The sequence below is a fragment of the Malaya genurostris genome, chromosome 3, assembly GCF_030247185.1.
Source record: "Malaya genurostris strain Urasoe2022 chromosome 3, Malgen_1.1, whole genome shotgun sequence".
Taxonomy (NCBI): domain Eukaryota; kingdom Metazoa; phylum Arthropoda; class Insecta; order Diptera; family Culicidae; genus Malaya; species Malaya genurostris.
Genome location: NC_080572.1, coordinates 32,537,040 through 32,558,785, shown reverse-complemented (window position 1 = coordinate 32,558,785; position 21,746 = coordinate 32,537,040). Strand labels below are relative to the sequence as shown.

Here is a 21,746-nt window from a genome sequence, read left to right as displayed (position 1 = left end):
GTCTTTTGTTGGGAGTGGGTCATTTTGCCGAAACCCATTTAGCCATTTAACGATTTTCGGCGAAACGATGTTCGACGAAACGGCTTTCGGCTAAATGTCTTTCGGCTTCATAACCTGTAATCGTCTCGTAATGCCGGTGTTCTCACGCGTCTTCGTATCGAATAAGTAAAATCTTGAGATAGTCGAATTTTGTTTAGCCATGAACTTATCAGTTGGAAATGCCGTGCGGTAAGTAAAGTCACTAATCAGGAAAATAATGCAAGACTCGTATGTCGAGCAAAACACTGAACGAATTGAGAAGATGTAATCCGTTAATTCATAAATCCGACATGCCCCCTTTTTCAAAACACGTATAAATTTATGTCAAGCGACTGCTGGAACAAATTTCTTTGTTCCACATCTGGTAAACGGACCGAATTCTCACTGTTCTGTTGTAATAGCAACCCACCCGAGAATAATCACGTTTTTCCCATCGGGTTGGACCGTAGAGACCGAGTATTCCGAATAAGTAAATTACAGTATCCATATCGTCACATGTGATATTAACTCTTGTTCGCTCGGAGAATTCGAGGTCCTATCGTCGTTCCCATTCTTATCATTCATTGTCATCATCATCATGGTGGTGGTTGGGTCATCAACCGAGTAAGCCAACCAAACCCTAGTTGTAGCTCAGAACCACAGGAAGGACCAATCTAACCAAGCTTGCTCTGATTCATAAGTGTACCAACAAATTCAACTGTAATTATTCAGATTTTCCCCTGGTGTTTCGAGTTTGAGCTGTCCAACTCCTATTGTGAACATTAGATGGCGACAGCGGCGGCGACAAGTTGATGTTGATTAATTTACTACGGTTACGAAGCTGTCCAGCCCTGTGAAGTCGATGCTCTTGATTCTGCCCTTTCTGCAAACAGTCGCTAGTGAGAAAAGGGGTAAACTTTTTCTCGAACCATTTACTGAAAAGGATGATAAATTTTGGCAGCGAAAACTTTTTGGACTGTACAGCTTCTTGCTGTCGTCCGGTGAATGTCACATTGAAATGTTACCACTAGAGGAGGGCTCATATGCAGAAGAAAGAGTACGAAACAGAACAAGAAGGAAAAACTGCCACAATGGCGATTCGAGATCGGAAATTCTAGCAACATCTGTTAGAAGAGTTTCGCGCTCTTTTCTGTCTTTGCCTTTTGGATTTACTGAGTGGACCACTGGACCGAGCTTTGACCGAATGTGATCGTCATAAATTTTCTGCACATGGAAGCGCTTTTCAATTTTCCCATCTCGCTTCGGCTAGAAAATAAAAATTTTTCCCTCGAAAATGATAGACGGCGGAAGCTTTTGTTTGGCTATGGTTGTGTGAGGAAGACTGTGTCGCTTTACTTACATATTACAATCAGCTTGGCATTGGCTCGGATCGCTGAGTTGAATTTTGCCGGTCCCACTTGGCACTGATACTCGGCGTCGTCCTCCAAGGAGGCATTGGAGATGCGCAGATTGTACACGCCCTGGCCGCGGTCACCGAGCACCGAATAGCGCGGGTAGCCCGGTATCGTTTGGGAAAACCCTGCGGAAGATGGAAAATAGATTCAATAGTTGATAGAGGGGAAAGCACTTCATTATGTGATTGCATAATTAAGCCTATCATAAATGTGATAATATCTACGGAAGCTTCGGTGAAGAGCTCTTCATGTAATTCGTTTACTGTTAGTTTCTTGTACGCTATAAATTACCATAGTTGTTGGACAAGAGATACTCAAGCTTAAGTTAACAATCTCAATTCGTTATTGGCAAACAATTAATTCTTATAATTTCTTATATATATAGTGCGATATAACAAGACTTATACAATTCTACAAACTAGATGTGAATCAGTCTTTTCGATTACAGTGCAATAATGTTCATTATTTCTATCTGATACTCGTGAGATATGAGACTGGTTTCATAAGACAGTTGTCTCTTCTGTAGAAGCTAATATAAAAAGTAAGAATCGTCAATTGATTGATCCTTCTATACGTCTAGGTTATTTATATAGAATTTTCTCCGAATTTTACCTTGACCCATTTGGTCTACAAATAATAACCAAGTCTGGCAGCATTACATTCCTTTTGTGGAATTTGGCCTTTTCTGTTACGACAGACTTCGCTGCCGATTCATAGCGTACAAAATCATTGCATGGCTAGTACTACGATTCCACTGACTTTAAAAATTCTTCCAAGTCAGGGCACGAACAGCGCCCTATGCATTGGACTTGCTAACCTAGGAGTAAAAAAATAACAACCAAAGCTTTTTAAATTGTTTGTCATACAAATAGATTCTTTTTTTGGGATAGTTTTCTTCAAAATTGCAAAACTATGAAAATGAAGAATAATATCATTTTCAACTATCCTTTCGATGATAATTATTGGGAAGCAGTTCTGAATTATGGCTCTTTTTTCACCTACACTTTGCGCCCGACAACTTAAATCGGTGTTGTGGCGATCGCCAAGGACTGTGAAGTATTCTATTAGTAGGAAATCATAGTCTGTGAGAGAATGGTGCTCTTTCATTGAGTTTAGTGAACTGGAAATGATACTTTGGCGTTTTATCCAATCAATATTTTTTGTCAAATTATATAGAATATTGACTGAATAGCAAAGCATCTGCTCTTGCTAATTGAGGCAATGATCGGTAAATAATCCCGATCAACATACCATATCTAAACAATTTCTCTTTTTTATTTCGTTATCTTAATTACGAATGGGACCAGACTTATATCAATACTTGTCACGTAAATAGCTTATTCTTATAAATTTATTACGGCTTGATGATCCTAATCGCTTCCGTTCTCTCCAGTTACGAATGACATTATTGCAACGAATGTATTATTTCATAAGTATAAACCGAACTCACCCAGTGCAAATCCATCCTTGGTCCACTGTACAGCTCCAGCCAGGTTGTAGATTTCACATCGCAACAGGGCTTCGGAACCTTCCAGCACCTGGAGATCTCGAGGCATCACCCGAAACTTTTGCTGCTGAGCGCCGACTAGTAGTGCGGGCAGTACTGAAATAAAATGAAAACGGAAAAACGTTGATAGATTAGATTTCATCTATAGAGTTGCAATCTGTGTGGGACCTGAAAGAAATGAACATATGTTCGATCGACTGTAAAAATGAGTCATTCATGCTGCTTAAATATGCCGATCTCAAAAGATGCAAATTTATACGATTTTTGCCTTTCTCATACAGAAAGGTTATGCAATCACTCTGAAAACCGACCTTTTAAACGGGGCCCGGAGGGTCGAATGTCATATACCATTCGACTCAGCTCGACGAACTGAGCAAATGTCTGTGTGTGTATGTGTGTATGTGTGTGTATGTATGTGTGTATGTAACAAAAATGTGCACTCGATTTTCTCGGAGATGGCTTAACCGATTTTCACAAAAACTTAGATTCAAATGAAAGGTCTCTTAGTCCCATAGGGTGCTATTGAATTTTACCCGGATCGGACTTCGTCCCATAGGGTTCGGGAGCAACGGGGCAAAATGTGCAAAAAAATGAAGAAAAAGTGCACTCGATTTTCTCAGAGACCATTCAACCGATTTTCTTTAACAAAGATTTAAATTCAAGGTCTTGTAATCTCATAGGTTGCTATTGAATTTCATCTGGATCCGACTTCGGTTCGGGAGTTACCATCGTTTAGAATACGATGGCAAAATCGTTAAAAAAAACTTTAAAAATTGAATAAAACTAGTAGAGTTTGTACGTCATGTTAGTTGGTGGCCGTACGAACCGACTTAAATTATACCGGTTCTCGAGTTCCGGTGCTGGTCCGTTGGTTTTTTTCAAAAATCGAAGCGAAACATTTTTAAAGAATACCACTAAGTGGATTAAAACAGGTTTTTATATGTGTGTTGCGTATGGAAAATCATACGCAAAAATTGTTATCTTTCAATTTCTGTATAATACATTTCCAATTTCTTTGTGTTTTATGTTATTACATTTAATAGATATTATTTCATTTCGCTCAAGTCTAGAAGTATGCCTGGGAATTATTGGCTGATCATGCTCGAATCAATTGTGGCTCCGAGGGCGACACGACGTTACACATTTTCACTTTGCGTGATCTATGTAGTTCTTTTTTGAATTTTACCCCTGTGTCCTTATGTCGTGAGTAAGTATTGGTTTTATGTCATGTTATTAATATTGTGTGTTGCTGCGCCGATGCTCTTTTTACACTGTATAAGGAGTTTTCGATTACGATTACGCTTCTCTCGTGAGTTATAGATTATGAACTGATAACCTTTTGCTGAATATAAAAAAGAGTAAATTAAGATAGAAACAACGACTCATGTGTATCCGATTTGTGCGTCAGTCGACATGACTGTTTTGCTTACTTTCCGTTTCGTAGTAGACTCATCAGTACATTAGCAGTTTACATTTAAACACTGCACCTTAAACCTTTAAGCAGACGTAAAGTTATAGCTATTTGAAACACAGTTATTTTTGCACCGAAATGTAATATCTTTTCCCATATACCGAAGGTTAATAAGTGCTTGTCAGTAAGTCGACCAGGTATTATATAATTTTACGAATACAATGTAAAATTTCATTTCCCAAATAAATTACCATAGCCACCACTGAAAGATTGAAATATTGATATTATCCACCCAAAATAAAATTGAAAATATTTGAGTGAGTACTGATGAGCTGAAAGTGAAACGTGAAGAAAAAGAAATTAAATACGTGTGCTTTTTGTACAAACTAAAGATACCATAAATGACCATCTAAACTTTGTTAGTAGGCTCGCACAGAATTCTAGATTCTTCAATGAACAACAGATTGCCCATCGACTGCAAAATTGTTGTTAAGAACTGAATTTTGTGAGTGATACTCACAAAACAGTGCGAATGTTTCATACATTGCAGTAAATGGTTACATACATTCCCAATAGAGTGCCAATCGATTGATACGGGAACAGGTCATTCCGTCGAAACCCGTTACGTCATATGGGTCATACCGCCGAAAGTCAATTTTTCGAATGTTTATTTCAATATCGGAACATTTCGGTGATCCAAGCAAAAGCATTGTAGTAACAAAATAAGTGAAGCAAATTTTCCATGGCATATCTATCAAAGCCGTCGGAAGTGGTGGCCTCTCGCAAACAATCCTGTAATCCACTCGTTTTCCTGGTCTATTCAACACTAGTTTCTTTGCATTAGTTGAACTCGAACAGCAGTGTTACCCGATTTTTTTTCTTTTGAAGACAAGGAAACCGCCTAGGTGACGTAGTCAGAATCGTCCAATAATCAGTCCAGAGCGATGGTATTTTTCATACAAACCTGTAATGTTTATTCAAGACTATTTGCAATGCTTTAATTATGTTAGATCTCTCAGCTACCGAAAGTACACGAATCAGAACGGTGCGGTGAAACCGTATTAGTTAATTTGCGTCCGATTAACCGATAAGTACCAAAAACATCAATTGCTTTAACAGACTAGGGATCTTCATCAAAAGTTTTTATTTAGGTTTCCTGCTACAAGACGGTCGAAGGCTGCGAACGTGTTGACGATCCATTGTTGCAAGCATTAGTCTGGATTCATTCGTTTTGTTTCGTTCACTCAAAGCTAGTTTCTAAAAAAGCTAGCTGACTAAACTAAATGTGAACGTAGGGCAGGATAGCCAGAATTTACCCGGTTGACATACCATCAATCGATTGAGATTCGACGACATGATTCCTTCGCCGAAATGCCGCTGATCCTGACTACAATCAGTAGTCAAATACGTCTCTTTATTAGGAAATACATCATTATTGCTACATGATCTCCATTGCCATTAGAAACCAACGGCGGATAGTCAAATCATCAGTAAATAGTTATAGTACAAAAAGCAGCATTGGCCCCGTTTATGAAACGTCAACTGTCCCACCAGCTACGAATTTCTTCTTTTCGCCAAGGTTGAATTTACAGCAATTGCAAAAATTTTACTTCCGAGATATGTACGTGCCAATTGCGACTAGCGACAATCCGCTATTCACACAGCATTCGCACTTTCAATGATAGTTAGTGAGCCGCTTTTTTTTCGTCTCATTGTAGATGATTGGGAGACACATCCTGCCAACATTTTGTATTCGGTGCAGGTAAGTGCAAACAGTTCTAGCGACACAGCAGCACCATCAGGAAAGTTAAAATTCAATTTGCAAGGTTTGCCCTTTTTTGTTACTGGTCTTTGGTGCAAACCTGTGTGCAATGAAGCAAGTTGTTGGTACCATAAGTCGCTTCAGTGCAGTGCAGAGAGGGCTGGTGATTCCCGATGGACTACTCTCACTACGAGGCCGGTAATAGGACCTCTGTTACTACGTGTACCTTTTTGCCTCAGTTGCATTAAACAAGCACGAACTATGTTTGGGTACTTTTAAAAACTCACTGATGATCGGGGAAATAAAAAAACAGACGAACGTTTATTTTTTTTTGTTACCTTAGTTAGCTAAAGTAATCTACAGAGAAGAAAGATTCCTACTGGGCTTTAGTTCTGTTCAAGCAACCCGAAAAGCCGCAATAAAACTTGTTATTATGACTGTAAACTGAATGAGAAACATCAAAAGCACAATGCATATTTCACGATGATGATCTAATCGGTGGACATAACTTGTTTCTCTTCATTGTACTCAAATTTATCTCGTTCAGGAAAAAATCCTTATCATAAATTTTTTAGATGCAGGTTATGTTTGTTTCCTCATTCCTTTTTGCTCAAGAGATATTTTGCGAAAGAGCTTCCTGCTAGCGTTTAAACTGTTTGCTTGTCTTAGCACAAAATTATTATTTTAATTTTTTGGATTCAACATGCAATAAACATTGTACTTAATCTGTGTGCTGTCTCATCCCTTGGTAAAAATTTCGACGTCGTCCATTTTTCTGTTTTATTTGGTGAACGCGGGCCCTAGTCTGTGTCAGCCACGCTTCTAGTAATTATCTTCGTCTTTGGTATGTTACTAGAAGAAGTAAGGAATTTAGATGAGTGAAAAATAATTTTTTCTTCAATAATTAATTGTATTCTTACGTAGTAGATAAGCGGAGTGAATAATAACCTGTACAGTCAGCAATGCGGCAGTATTGATTTCGTATCCAAATGTATACTCCATAAATTTGATGGAATTTACAAACTTTTTCTAGAATTTTAAATGACATAATTTTTAATCCAATTCCACAAATGTACTTTATTTCCATGGCAATTTCACAAACGTACATACTTGTATCGATAATGCAAAGTGGAAAGCGCTAAATCCAAAACCCTCGCATAATTCATTTAACTTCGATTCGCAAAGTTTCCCATGGCAATCAACATTTTATGCTTACTTTAGCTCTAATTGAACATACATGTAACTTTAAACACCGACTGCAATGTAAAAAGTCTGCGTTTAACTTTTGAACTCTGAGATTGAAAAGGTGAACAGGTTAGAGGAAGCCATGGAACAACCCATTTGTGTCCTAGTTTTCCGTGACACTTGCTGGTACCGAGAACTCATTTTTAATTACATAAACGCGACCCTAATTGAGTGAAACTTTTCGACTTAAAATAATTGGAGTGTTGTTTGTAATTTAAAAAAAACGTCATCATTTACTACCCACGAAATTGAATACGAGTTCCAATGAAAAAACGTTCAAATGACTGTAGAACAAGCAGCAGACAACAAAAACACTTTGATCATTGCTCATCGCACAACGCAGTGCCAATCAAAGCTGTCTTTTTTTTCGTTCGCGAATCGTACAATCACGGTCCGATCCTGCGTGACTCCGGGGACAAACTGTAACCGAGTGTGTCTTTTTTCCTGAGCACAATTAACGCACGCCACGGAGGCAAACCTGAGCGTGCTGTGATTTCGTCATTTCCCGAGGATGCCACGTTGAACGTGATTCGTCGGTGCAAATTTAAAGCAATCAAAACTCAATTATTTTCAACCGGAGTGCCGTAGGAATCCGATGCTTGACAAATGTGTTTGTGTCCCTTGTTAAAGGAAGTGAAACAGCTCTTTGGGATGATGGTCATCCAAATTGAGGAGCACGTAGAATCGACGTATTTTGGTTGAACAAAATGACTATTCCAATCTTGGGAGTTCACATGCAACGAACATATGAAAAGACTGGTGCAGGGGATGTGGGGGTAAGCCCGTTACACTGCGTGTTTAATAAAATAACCTTTATCCAACTCAATTAACTACATTCATTTTTCCTGTAATTCTGATTTTCAACACTTCAAAACACATTGGACCCACCCCCTTAAGTTTTTTAATGTTAAGTAAAATTGAAAAAAAAAAATCAAATCGAGCGTAGCCACGGATGCAATTTTTCTGAGTAAAAATTTATGCGTATAGCAATAAAGTAATGATTGATTCCAATTGTAAACCATCTGGATCATTTGACTACGCTATTTTCCGGAACTAGGATTACAAGAATGGTTAGTTTGAATGAAAACGAATTATTGATTCAGTGTTTATTGAATCGTGAATCGTTGGAATAATAGTGTTTGACTTATTTTATGGTTCTGATTAAGACTAGAGCCTTCCAACATATGCCACGGAGCTACAAGATAAACTAGCCTTGTGAGTTGGAGCAAACAACAGTTAAGTGTTGCCAAGGATACAGTAGTCCATGAAATGTGCTTCCGAGCGTATGAAAGCGTTACTTTAAATTTTGAGCTAAAAACACTAGAAAAATACTAGCTACAGGAAACAGAAATGACTAATATTTTATAAGTGGTGGTTGATAAAATAACAAACCATTTTCCAAGGGCAGCATCACATATATTGAAATGTGCTATTTTAAGATTAATGGAATTGTTACTTCAGATATCTGACATTAAAAAATAATTAAAATCCTTAGAGTGGCGGGCATACCCCTACTTCCTCTAACAGAAATTGATGAATACACAAAAATGCCTACTAGCAAGAAAGCTTCAAAGCATGACTGCATTGCATAAGAATTTAATTGAATTTGACTACAGACTGTTAAAATGCATCCTTTTCAGCATATGTGTGGGGTCATTTCTGCTTTTAACAAGACTGACACGACTAATCCAAGTGAAATAAGGAGTGTATCGATAAATAGTTAGCAACATTCAAACAGTTATTACTTTGAAATGGCTTATTTTTTTGCAGCGTGGTTTGTTTACATGTCAATGACAGCTGCGCAATTGCTTGGTTTCGGTACGGTTTATCGTTTCAATGATGAGTCGAATTGATCCGGAAACGCGAAAGAAAATTCTGCACACTCGGTGCTCAGAAAGTGGTGTCACGTACAACAAAATTGCAAAACGGGTGAAAGTGCACCACACCAGTGTCAAAAATATTGTCGAGAAGTTCGGTAAGACCCTTTCCATGAAGGATTTACCCCGATCCGGTAGGAAAACGGGTCCCAGCCAGCCCGGCAGGGACTTAAAAGCGGGATTTGGCCAAGCAGTTCAATACCAGCATCGGGATGATTCAACGGATCAAAGCTCGGAACTCCCTGAAAACGTACAAGAAACAAAAAGTGCCGAAAAAGTCCCTGGTACAGAAAGTTCAGGCCAAAAAAAGAGCGCGAAAACTGTATAACCGGATTCTACAGAATAAAGACGGATGCATCCTGATCGACGACGAAACCTACGCCAAGGAAGACTCTCGAGCGCTGCCCGGACCGCGCTCCTTGGCTGCTCGGCCATCCATGGAAGTTGACCATCAATGTCAACTTTCCCTCTCTGAGCAGCCTAGATAGCCGTGTAGTGTCGGTAGCGGTTTCCCAACTGGCTAAGAATAACGCTACGGTCCATCTGTACCGATGGTATAAGTCCACCAAACAGGTAAGCCGTGTGGCATCCGGCGGAATTATTTTTTACCAAGAATTGATCCACTGGTTTCCTGTTCCATGTCGTAAAAGGCCACAAAAATAGGAACTCCTAAGTCAAGGTGTATTTCCGTACCGATGGCTGAATGGCTGCAGGAGGTTAAACATTGCAGTCGTGAACGGAATATCTTGGGTTTTTCCCTTACTGGATACACGCAATGCTTAGCAATCAACTTCTTTGATCATCGCTTCGGCAGGCCAGAGATTAGAAAGCTGAGTGTCTGTGGGTGTCCTCAAGGTGGTGTACTATCCCCACTTTTATGGAACCTAGTCGCTGATAGTTTGTTAAGGAAACTTAATAACCTTGGATTTCCGACTTATGGTTTTGCCGACGATTATCATATATTGATGACCGGTATAAGCATTAACACTCTCTTTGATTTAATGTAGCAAGCCCTGCGATCTGTTGAACAATGGTGTTGTCAGGTTGGATTATCTGTAAATCCGGGCAAAACATCAATGGTGCTTTTCACTCATCGTAGGATAATTACAGGAGCTCGTCCGTTGCAGTTCTTTGGTTCAGAGGTCACTGTGGTCGATCAAGTTAAATACGTCGGGGTTATTCTTGACTCAAAACTGAATTGGTCTGCTCACATTGACTTCAGGATTGAAGGAGCTTGCATGGCTTTCGGCCAATGCAGACGAGCTTTTAGAAAATCATGGGGACTCAAACCCAGATATATTCATTGGATCTACACAACTATCGTTAGACCAATTTTAGCATATGGTTGTCTTGTATGGTGGCAGAAAGGAGAAGTCGCGACAGTTCAGTCGAAGCTAAATCATCTCCAAAGGATGGTCCTAATGGCGATGACAGGAGCATTCACGACAACTCCTAATGCTGCTCTAGAGGCGCTACTGTGTATTAAACCACTACATGTGTTCCTAAAACAAGAAGCATTATCTTGTGAATACCGTCTTACTGGCGCAGCTTGCAAACTTGCGCTCAGACAAAAGCATTTCTATCAGATTTAAATCTGAAAATGTCAAAGTGTCTACTGCATTTCTCCAAGTATCATTGCAGTATTCTGGTCAGAGCTCTGACTGGACAATGCAAACTCAATTATCACATGGCTACTATTCAACGTGCTGAGTATTATTCGTGTGATTTGTGTGAATGCGATTATGGTACTTCATTATCATCTGATATGTAACTGTCCCGCATTGACGCAGCTACGTATCCGGGTTTTTGGTTCTCCATACATGGTTGAGTCTGTGTATGCGGAGCTAAAATTGGAGGATATTCTCTCGTTTCTCACCCAATGTGATAAGGAGCTATAGTCAGAAGGGTTCATCGTTCTTCCTGGAGTGAATGAATCCTTTCTGTATTCACCTTAAATAGGGTTTAGCAGATTGTTTGGCATCCTTTGGGGGGTACCGAATTTACTTCTGCTCGTACATACTGCGAGTCGTTCTGCATTCTGCTTTTGTAAGATCTCTAAATTCTCTCGGGGGTTGGAGGTTTTATTAACAGCAGACTTTTCGGGACCTCGTAGACGTTCAGAATTTCCTTCTGCTTCCACTAAATGTGATCCTCAGCAGATTGTTCAGCATCCCTTAGGGGTGCAGAATTTACTTCTGCTTTTATGTGTTTTTGTGTCGTCAATTTTTCCCAACCTCCTAGTCCAACCCTTACCATTTCCTTTCAATCCTTCCCTCTTATATATCGGGAAAATGATGCTAAAAACAAATTGATGGCAAGGCACAAATCTCCAAATATCAAGGGGAACGTGCCATTTGAGCCAATTTGTTCTGATTCCTGCCCGGACCGCAATATTATACTAAATCGGTGTACCAGGACCTGGACGACGCTGACACCACGGTGGCTATGGAAAAGTTTGGGTAGAAGGTGTTGGTCTGGCAAGCAATTTGTACCTGTGGTTTGCGGTCATCGATTTTCTTCACGAAGGGCACAATTAATGCCAAGGTGTACGAGGAAGAATGTTTGAAGAAGAGAATGCTGCCACTGTACAGAAAGCATAAGGCTCCTCCTCTCTTCTGGCCGGATTTGGCTTCAGCCCACTACGCCAACTCCGTTCTACAGTGGTTGTCAAAAAATAATGCACAATTCGACATCAACCTACCTAACTGCCCGGATCTTCGGCCAATTGAAAGGTATTTGGCAATTGTTAAGCGGCACTTTCGGAAGGAAGGTACAGTGTGCCAAAACATGCAGGAGTTAAAAAAAAACTGGACAGCTGCCACCAGGAAAGTCACAAAAGTAATTGTGCAGAATTTAATGAAAAATGTCAAGTCCAAAGTGCGAGCATTTCACAGAAACTAGGATTTTCTTCAATACAATCAGTGAAATGCATAAAAATGTAATTTTTCTACAATGTATCGAAAACTGATGTCAAAATATGTTTTTTTCGCTTTTTTATTCAATAATAAATGTTGCTAACCACTTTGCGATACACTCCTTACTTGTATACTTGCAAATCGTGCTTTCGCCGCATGTCTGCTATCGGAGCTCACAATTGGAGATAGTTCTGTCACGGTTAGACTGACTACTGCTGGTTTAAACATGATATATATATATATATATATATATATATATATATATATATATATATATATATATATATATATATATATATATATATATATATATATATATATATATATATATATATATATATATATATATATATATATATATATATATATATATATATATATATATATATATATATATATATATATATATATATATATATATATATATATATATATATATATATATATATTGTTCGACATATAAACATTGCTTGGTAGCATAACAGTTCAACATAAACTGCTATCCAATGACGAGTCGAAAATGAAACATAAAGTATTCAAAACGGTTATGTACCCTATGTACAAAAAAAAATAAAACAAAAATCAGCTCGGTGTGTATTACAGTTCGGCGAAATTGCGAGATGGATTTTAGTCGACCTGTTCCTACAAACGTCACAACAGGTTGCCGAAATAAAACCTTGTTGCCAAAAACCGTGCCATGAAACTATACGAGGAAGCTTTGACCAAATATAATGGATGTATTTTGATGGACGATGAAATTTACGTCAAAATGGATTTTGGGCAATTTCCGGGTCTGAAAATTTACCTTGCCTAATTTTTAAGGAAGTTGTTCCGTTTAAATTTAAAATTACCTTGGTAAGGCATAGGGCGTTATGGAAGAAGAACGAAGCATTTCATAACTGATCTTTGAGAGGCTCCCATTACAGTGTATACATAATTCTAGAATTAGGTTTCTTAAAGCTGTAGAAGTCAACGAAATTTAAAGAGACATGACTCGTGTTTGGCTCGAACTGAATAAAAAAATCAATTTGCACAAAAAAATATTTTATTGAAAAATGTACGTACAATTAACCGTCATGAAAATACATTTTATTTTAATCAAAAATAGTATTTTTGACGTCTTACTTTACTATGGAGCGCCTTTTCAAAATTCGCCCTGTGAAAGAAAGGGTAAAACCTAATCATGCGTAACTCAAGTTGCACTCAACGCAGCAATATAATTCCTTCTCCATGTAATCAGAAATATGATCAGTAATTTATGATTGAATTAATTAAAAGTGTGAGAAAACCATAACTCAAAAGTTAGGATTTTCCAATTTTTGGAAACACTGCACGAAAAGAAATCCATTACTGCCGTCATGGTTAGAAAATCATGAAACCAATAATTTTAACTTGTCATGAAATTATGAGCAATAAGTCTTCTGCCATAAAAATTAATCAAGCTCTGAAATTGCGTTACTAGAAAAATGTATTTCTTTCAAAGCTCGTAACTCCAATTTTCTACCCAGATATCACTTTGAACCCTCTGCTTCAAGTGATGTGATGGATTGCTTTATTAGGTTAAAGGTAAGGTAAAAATCATGAACTACTGAAAATGTTTACTCGATCCTGAGACATATTCATTTCATAATTGTGTTGTTTTACCCGCCCTCTGAAAGAGAATTGACAACATAAAGATAATAAACCAAAAACTGACATCATAAGAGACTAAGCACGGCTACGATTATCATTTGGCAAACATCAATGTTTCATTTTGTATGAATATATCTGAATGTATTCTTACATATTTCATGTGACCGTTGTTGCTAGATTAATATTCCAAGAGATAGCGTAAATCAAAAAATAAATTCGATTGTGAATTTTGAGCACCATTTAACGAAAATCAGAAAAAAAATTGTTCAACCACTTTGATTAATTTGTTTTATAGATATAATTACACAAGCTGTATTGATTCACCTAAATATTGTAAATAAGACGATTTTAAAAACGATTTCTTGAAAAATAAAAGACAAAATCAATCCGCGATATTTACAAGAACTCGACATGGAGTTTCTTTTTAAAAGGTTTGATTCACACGTGTTTTTTGGCAGTTCGTTGAAGTGTAGAAATTCTGAAACACAAAATCAAAAGTGGAGCAATGAACGCAAGTAAACTCGTTATTTTAGGTGTCGTCGTTTTCCATAAATATAATATTTTATTTGGTCATGATTCAGATTAAAAGAAACTCGTCGTGCTTTTCACTGTTTTGCTATTCAAATGTACCTCATTTGAGACATTAGTTAAAATCGCGTAAAAAATACGTTCATTACACCATTCCATTTATTTCTATTTGAAAACATAACGCCTGAATTTATGTGACAAACATTACTATTGTACCAGAAACACGCCTGAAGTTATACCCAACAACGTCAAGTGCGTTACGCTCAATTTTCAACGAATTCAGTCCAAATGGATCATGATCCGAGAATTTTTGATCATGGTGTATTATCATAACATGAAAATATACTATTTTCCCCAAATCATGACCCGTTTTGTTCGTTTCTAGAATCGGAATTTTGCCCGTGTGTGAAAAACTCATAACGCTTGCTTATCTTTCTCGTGCCCGCTACGATGGTTCTGAGGTGTATCAATCCCGATTTTCAACTATTATAAAAGGTCTAAAATCGATCATTCCTTCTTGTACTTTACACGGATCTGGGCGTCGTGGTGTGGAATTTTTTTCGATAAATTTTGTTGCAAACTTGACTTGTTCTTATTTTTGTGACAACATCTACATGCCCAAAATATTTTTTTCATAACTGATCTTCATTCCGCCTCATTACAACGTGGTTGATTACATAGTAAAAATATTTTGTTTTATTACAGGATTGCACTATTGCTCTTTTCCTAGAGGGAGAGGCGCTCTTTATGCTATTTAGCGGAATAAGAGAGAGGGGAGGTTTTTTTACCTTATCCACGTGAACAGCTGAGGGCAGGTCAAACTCACGCATTTCGATAGTGCACATTGTAGTTGTTTTTGGTGAATTCGATTGCATTTAACTCATTATCAAGATGCTTCTGCTTCTTAATCAAAGTGTCACGTTTCTGTATCGAAGGTCGAATTAAATACTGCTTGAAGTCAATAGCGATTGAATTCGTTATTACTGTAAATGGTCCCTTTTGTTCACTAGTTTTACTCATTTCGAGGTTGTCCTTTGAGCGATCTAACGGTTAGCCCTTTGAGCGATCTAACGTTGTGTTTCACACCTAGAGGCGTACGTGTGCGAGGATGATAATTGAAGGTTTATCTGTCAAAATGCAAAAGCAATGAAATTTTCATTTGTAAAATCATCAATTTATTTACAACATCATTTGTTCAAGCGAAAAGTTAATTTTAGTGTGAGAAAAATCATTTTTCACCTCTGTTATTTTTGCAGCATCCAAGATTCTGTTTTAAACAATGAAAATTAGTGTAGTGCGGTTTCAAGTCTGAGGTTATTCCATGCAGTCCAGGCCGTCAGATAAAATTAGATCAGATACAAATTATCTATACGGAACTTTGAAGAAAAATGTCAATTTTCACCCGCTGATATTTATTTCCTCATTCGAATATATTATATTTTCATATCATTATTTAGATTCGTAAAAAGTATTTCATTTCAATGATATGTTCACCAAATTCTATTTAATTCGTGTCCGCACCAAAATAATTTTGAAACAATGGAAATTGATAGAATCACAATAATGGCACGAGTTCGAGGAAATCACTGAGAATAATACACAAACCGAATCATTTCATATCCTTATAATCGATTCCGTGGTTGTTATTCCAATGTTGCAACAGTTCTCATTACCCAGAAACACGCTGCAATCTGACACGTGACTCACGGTTCGTATATCGTGCGAAATGGCAATTCCACTAATTAACGAATATCCACCGATCTAATACCAATCGGACACCCGGTCGAACTCGGTAGTTTCATCTCGCCACGCAATCACATCATGCCAATTTGACCCGTGAGAGGAAGATCCACCTTCAATCATATCCAATTGCACGATAATGATAACTACCGATATGTTTGGTCATAATCATATTACAAAGTATAATTAGTGCGCGGGTGGATTTCGTGTAGCGAAGCGGCGCCTATGCATTCGTCTGTTGGGTGTCAGTCGCAGTTATCACACACACCAGAACACGGATTCTGTACGTGTAGTAGGTAGGTAGCGAAGAGGCTCGAAGTTCCCGATAGGAGCACTAGTAATCATTCGAAACGGTGTGTCTGCGCTAGGCCGATCCATCCGGCGAAAAACACTAGCCGGTGAACGCCCCTTACCCGAGTATTTGTGCACTGTATCGACACACAGCACTTTTAATGGACCAGTCCGTTTCGGTGTGATGCTGATAAGGCTCGGAACGGGTGTTGCTGCAGTAATTATACCCTGTTTCGGTGCATAAAAAATAACAACCTGAAACGCTGCACCCATTTTAGAATTGCAAAAATTTTCCGACTCCTCATCCTGGTCGATGTATTTTTTTCTGTTCTACTAGAGGTGAAGGGAAAGGGGTGATAGAGTATGTATTTTTTCATTGTTATGCTTCGGAACGACTCCCGTCAAAGGCAAACTATGCACCCGTAGTCAACGATGCAGCATTTATGCAACAATTAAGTCGCTGCCGGCAAACCGAGCGTGAATAATCATAATTTTCAGCTGCTTTCGGCTCGGAATAATGGCGTGGCGTTCGTCTTACCAGTTTTGCCTGTTCGGAACAATCAGCACCATTGGTTGGCAGTGTGTTTTTGTGTGCAGCTGAGGAGCCAGGATGTGAGGTTGAAATTGCTGAAACTATGCTGGGATTTGTAACTTGTAAATTATTCCGCTTTAATGGGTGAAATGCATAAAAGATGGAAATGATGCTTCTCTCGTTTGTTCCCGAAGTTTGATGGTTCCAAGAAAGGTAAAACTAGGGAAGACAAATGAAATTTTACAATTACAATTCACATAATTTGCATTGGTTTTAATGTGCCTTGAAACTGCTGTTAGTTCTCATACTTTCAATAACCTAAATAAGCCGAAGAAACTTACTAAATAATTGAACTGTATTATTATTATTGTAGCAAGTGCTGATGTTTCATGACCCACGGAGCCGTAATAAAACACGGCCTGGGTTGTGAACACGCGTGAAAGTCAAGTTTATTCTTACAAAATGACTTGAAAGAACCTACCGCAAATTCGTTTCCGGACCAAGGCTGAACATCCTTTCTATCCGCATGACAACATAGAATGCATTACTGTCGTATAGTTGCAGGATCTTCTCCGGTAATAGGGGGAAGATCATTTCCACACGCGCGGTTATACTCTAGCATAAAGCATTTGTTTTACTCTCGGTAGCAGCTACAAAACTGCAGTCCAACAAATTTTGTTGAGCGACTGAACCTCCGGCTGCATCATCAGAAGGCAAACAAGTCTTTGAAAGCCATACATCAAGTATGGCTGAGCTTAGCAAGACAACGAGCCTGGGAATGCTTTTGGAAAGCTTTTGGAACGCGAGATATACCCAGCTGCGAGTGGAGTGTTTATTTATCCAGAAATTTACGGGCAACCGGTTGGCTAAATATTACATTTACCAACTAACCATCACAACTGGGAGGTGCTCTGATGAATTCTCCCGGTTAGCCTTACAGCGAAAGCATTTCTTAGCATCCTTGCCAGTAGAATGTTTGCAATGCCTTCGTCTGCTGTTCCGATCCACGAGCGTTACTTGAGCGTGTGCTTCTCCTGGACCGGTCTGCTGATGCATGAGCACATGTGTGCACTTGCACAGTAAACTGACTCACTGACTGACTGGTGCAGTCAGATTTTTTTTTCAAAACAACAACACTCGAGGCGATGGAGCTAATGGTGCACATCGTAAATGTATTATGCAACCAAGAATGCACCAGCACTAGCCAATTGCATTTGCACCGAGTACCGTTCCGATCCGTGCACCGGTAAATTTTAAGGATGAACTATTGTGAGTCGGAGAGGAGTAAACTACTACTAAGTGGAATACAAAGGGCAGCCTGATTCGTGGAGCTAGTGGCTGTCATTTTGAAGGTAGGTGCGTTTCGATACTATTCCAATAAAGCATACGTCCAATTACTTTTTTTTTAAATATCTCATTAACTAAAGCAAATTGTGACCATGATTTCATATTAATTAAAACTTAAAACTTAATATTTCTGCAGGGGCCTGCTCGATTCATTTGGAAACTCACTAAAGCAGAGTAGAATTCGAACCGGTTTGCCTACTCTTCGATCATATTGACGTTGCGTGGTCACTTGAATCAAGGTCTAACTCCGTTGTTGCCCCCACTATCTGCATCCGGCACCATCGTCATCGACTGTGATTTATGAATGAAACTCGTCAATGAAGAAGGATAGTGGGTTGTTGTTTTTTTGTGCTGTCTTCGAATTGCGAAAGAGAATAAACAATGAACGGCGAACGTCTGCGACTTGAAACGAATTTCAAACACGATTCGTTTCATAAAACCTGCGATCAAATCCACGTAGCAGTTATGAAGTTTCACGGTGACAAGTATCGCCTTAGTTCAAGTCGTATACTATTCGAAGGAGACTGCACGATTTTTTTAACGATAGAAGAAACCTTACAAGGTGAACGGTATTAGCATCCTTATCGCAACCAAGGGATATCGACAAGGAAACCATCGTAAAGATGTCAACAAGATGCGATTTGTGCCAATCGTCTGACAGACGATTGCTTTGTTGAACGTTTACCCATTTCATTGAGAAAACGATGATGGAAGTCCATCAAGGTGTTAGCCGACAGAACCGGATAAACGGACCAATTGTCTATTGGAAGAGATTGTTTGTTTATTGCTCCAGGTCAAATGGTGAATGTTGTTGGTTGTTTATTAGCAGTTATTTTATTGTTTGATCAGACTGCTGCTAGTTAGTTGAGAGTCTTGCGATACGGAAAATGTCATGAAGTGTCTTTGTGGATTCAAGTCTCAAACCAACACGTTTGCACACAAAGAGAATTCCTGATGTGACGAAAATCAATTAATTGTTTTCATGAATAATTACACATTTGAGCAAAACTATACATTTCTAATGAGATTTAATATAATTTAAACTTGAGCAATTTGCTTTTTAGAGCTTTGCTGTTATATTAGACATATTTTTTATAGAGCCGGAATATTTTGTTTTGGTCGAGATACAGTATCGGTATAAATATCTCTCAGAAATCCTATTAAGAGTTTAATTCCATTGTTTTTGTGGGGCCGAAACCATGCGATTTTTGAAAGTGGATGTGATGGCATCTATGAATGGTGACCCGTCAGCGGCGACTGGTCTTGCTGTAAATTGGTGTAAAACGTGGATCAATAAATTTCGAGATTGATACGCAGATGGCGTTATCATCCAATTTTTTCATGATTCATATCGGTTAAAGTTTAATGACATTCTGATGTTTGACGGTAGTCTTCATATTTTTATATTGATTTATTATTCCTTTTCGATGAAAAATAAACCCTTCTTAATCCACCTAGTATAAATAGTCTCATTAAAGTATTTATAAAATTCTATCCTCGGCCTTTAGTATTGTATTGTGAGCTTATCAAATAACCTAGTATCTTTCAAACCAGTTTAAGTCTTTTGATATAGATTTTTCATCTCTGAGAAACACATTTTGTCGGTTACATCATTTACTGTTATATCTTTGGAACCGGAAGTAGTAGCCATTGATCCACAATCCAATAGTAGATTTTGATCTTGATTTACAATTTAGTAGTAGCTTTTGAATTATTAGCGAAATGATGCTTTCCGCAAGGCAAAAAATGATATTTTTCTGTTGAGTCCGTCTAGTTTTGGCTGCCACACGAATTTTTAGGTCAGTGTGTGCAATTTTCTTTAGTTTTAGAAAAACGATGATATAAAATTCAAAACTTGCAGAAAAAGTTGTACAAGATTTATCTGTTTGAAATGAACGCAAAAATTTCAGACGTGAGAATATTATCATAAAAGTTACAGAAATACAGCATTACATACGCAATGAAAACAAAAATCAATCAGATAATTTGTATAGGGTTTTCATCTCGCCCAAAAAATGAGCGGACTTGACATCACTTTTTAAAGATATCGAAAGAAAAGTTAAGTTCATCATAGTTATACATTACCACTTGAGCAACCTGTTTTTGCAATTCCAGTACTTGGGCTTACCAATATAATATATCACGAAAGTCGGGCCCGCTAAGATGTATGACTATACTTTATTGTTGTTTAATACAACTAGAAGATTTAAAGTGATAAAAAACAAAATCTAGAGTATATCTTTCCGAAACATTAACATGTTAATGTTTCCTGTTTTTTGGATTAAATCAGTCACGTGAACCATTTTCTATTCAACTCACTATTACCATCGATGTCATATTGGAAAATATTCAAGAAAAATTTATTTCGAGATTTGTCAGGTTCAACAAAACATTAGTTTCATAAAAATCATCTGAAAATTTCAAAAATGTTAAAATACACGTATTTCAAACATCATTCCGATGATTCTCATTAAAAATAACAGACTGTTATTTTCACAGAAATTGGTGTACAATCATCAAAACACGTTAATTCAAAGTCGCTTGAAAATTCCGAGCGTACGAATACATGTTCCACCGTAACAATGCAGTTCGTTGTCGATTTAATTACATGCTCGGTAGGCATAAGAACTCTCTCCAAGCAACCGTGCGTCAGAGAAACTTCACTTTATTTATAAACACATGCCAAATGAAACGACCATCATATCAAGGATTAGTCTGTGAATGAGTATGGAGTTTATTATTCAGTGATTGGCGAAGAAGGAAAACTCAATGGCGATGGAAATGGAGACCGACCGAGTGCCGGTATCAGGATCAGTGCGGTAAAATTTCATTTTCGAATGAAATTACTTTGATGAAAAAGAAATTTCTGGTCTTTCACTGTCAGTGTATTAAAAATCGATCGAATGACTTTTGTGATTATAATCAAATCAGATCCACTAGATTTATCATCAATTGAATAACCATACCTAGTTATTTGATGTTTCGCTTGTTCCGTTTCAAGGGAGAATGAATCCCTGTTTCAGTGAAAAAGTTCGAATGAGTAGGCGTGAACAACAAAAAGGTGACGGTTTCCATTTGAATTCGCAGTTATCGCCGCACGGGTAAAAATCGATTACCGGTACCATGATTTTTTAATCATGAAATTATGAACCATGTTTTCTCGTGAAATTTCAATGATTGAAATCATGAAAATTTTCATGAAAGATGTTTTATTGTTCATGATATGAATCGTTTTGATCATGAAATCATGACTTATTATTCATGATAGACATGATTCATGATTTCATGATTTTTAATCATGGTTTCGGCCCTAGATTTTTATCAGTGCAGCAAGTGTGAATGAATAAATTCTCGAATTTTTGGTATGTATTGAGATGTATTCAAAAGTATTAGAAAGTAAGATTGGAAGAGAGCGCAATAATTTTAAGTACATCCTATGATTGAACGTGTTTACCGTTAATTTATTATCTTGAACTAACTGAATATTCACCAGAGGCTCATTTGATCATTTGATAGGCGCTTTCTC

General features: G+C 37.8%; 1 protein-coding gene across 3 annotated transcripts in view; it reads right to left on the bottom strand.

Moving 5' to 3' along the window:
• Nucleotides 1–21,746, bottom strand: part of LOC131435924 (nephrin-like) — a 437,633-nt gene that overhangs the window by 208,773 nt on the left and 207,114 nt on the right. For all 3 annotated transcript variants that reach the window (XM_058604222.1, XM_058604220.1, XM_058604221.1), the window contains exons 3-4: nt 2,884–3,036; nt 1,379–1,558 (exon numbers count right to left, since the gene is read on the bottom strand). In XM_058604222.1, coding sequence (XP_058460205.1) covers nt 1,379–1,558; nt 2,884–3,036 — 333 coding nt within the window. The remainder of the gene's footprint in view (nt 1–1,378; nt 1,559–2,883; nt 3,037–21,746) is intronic.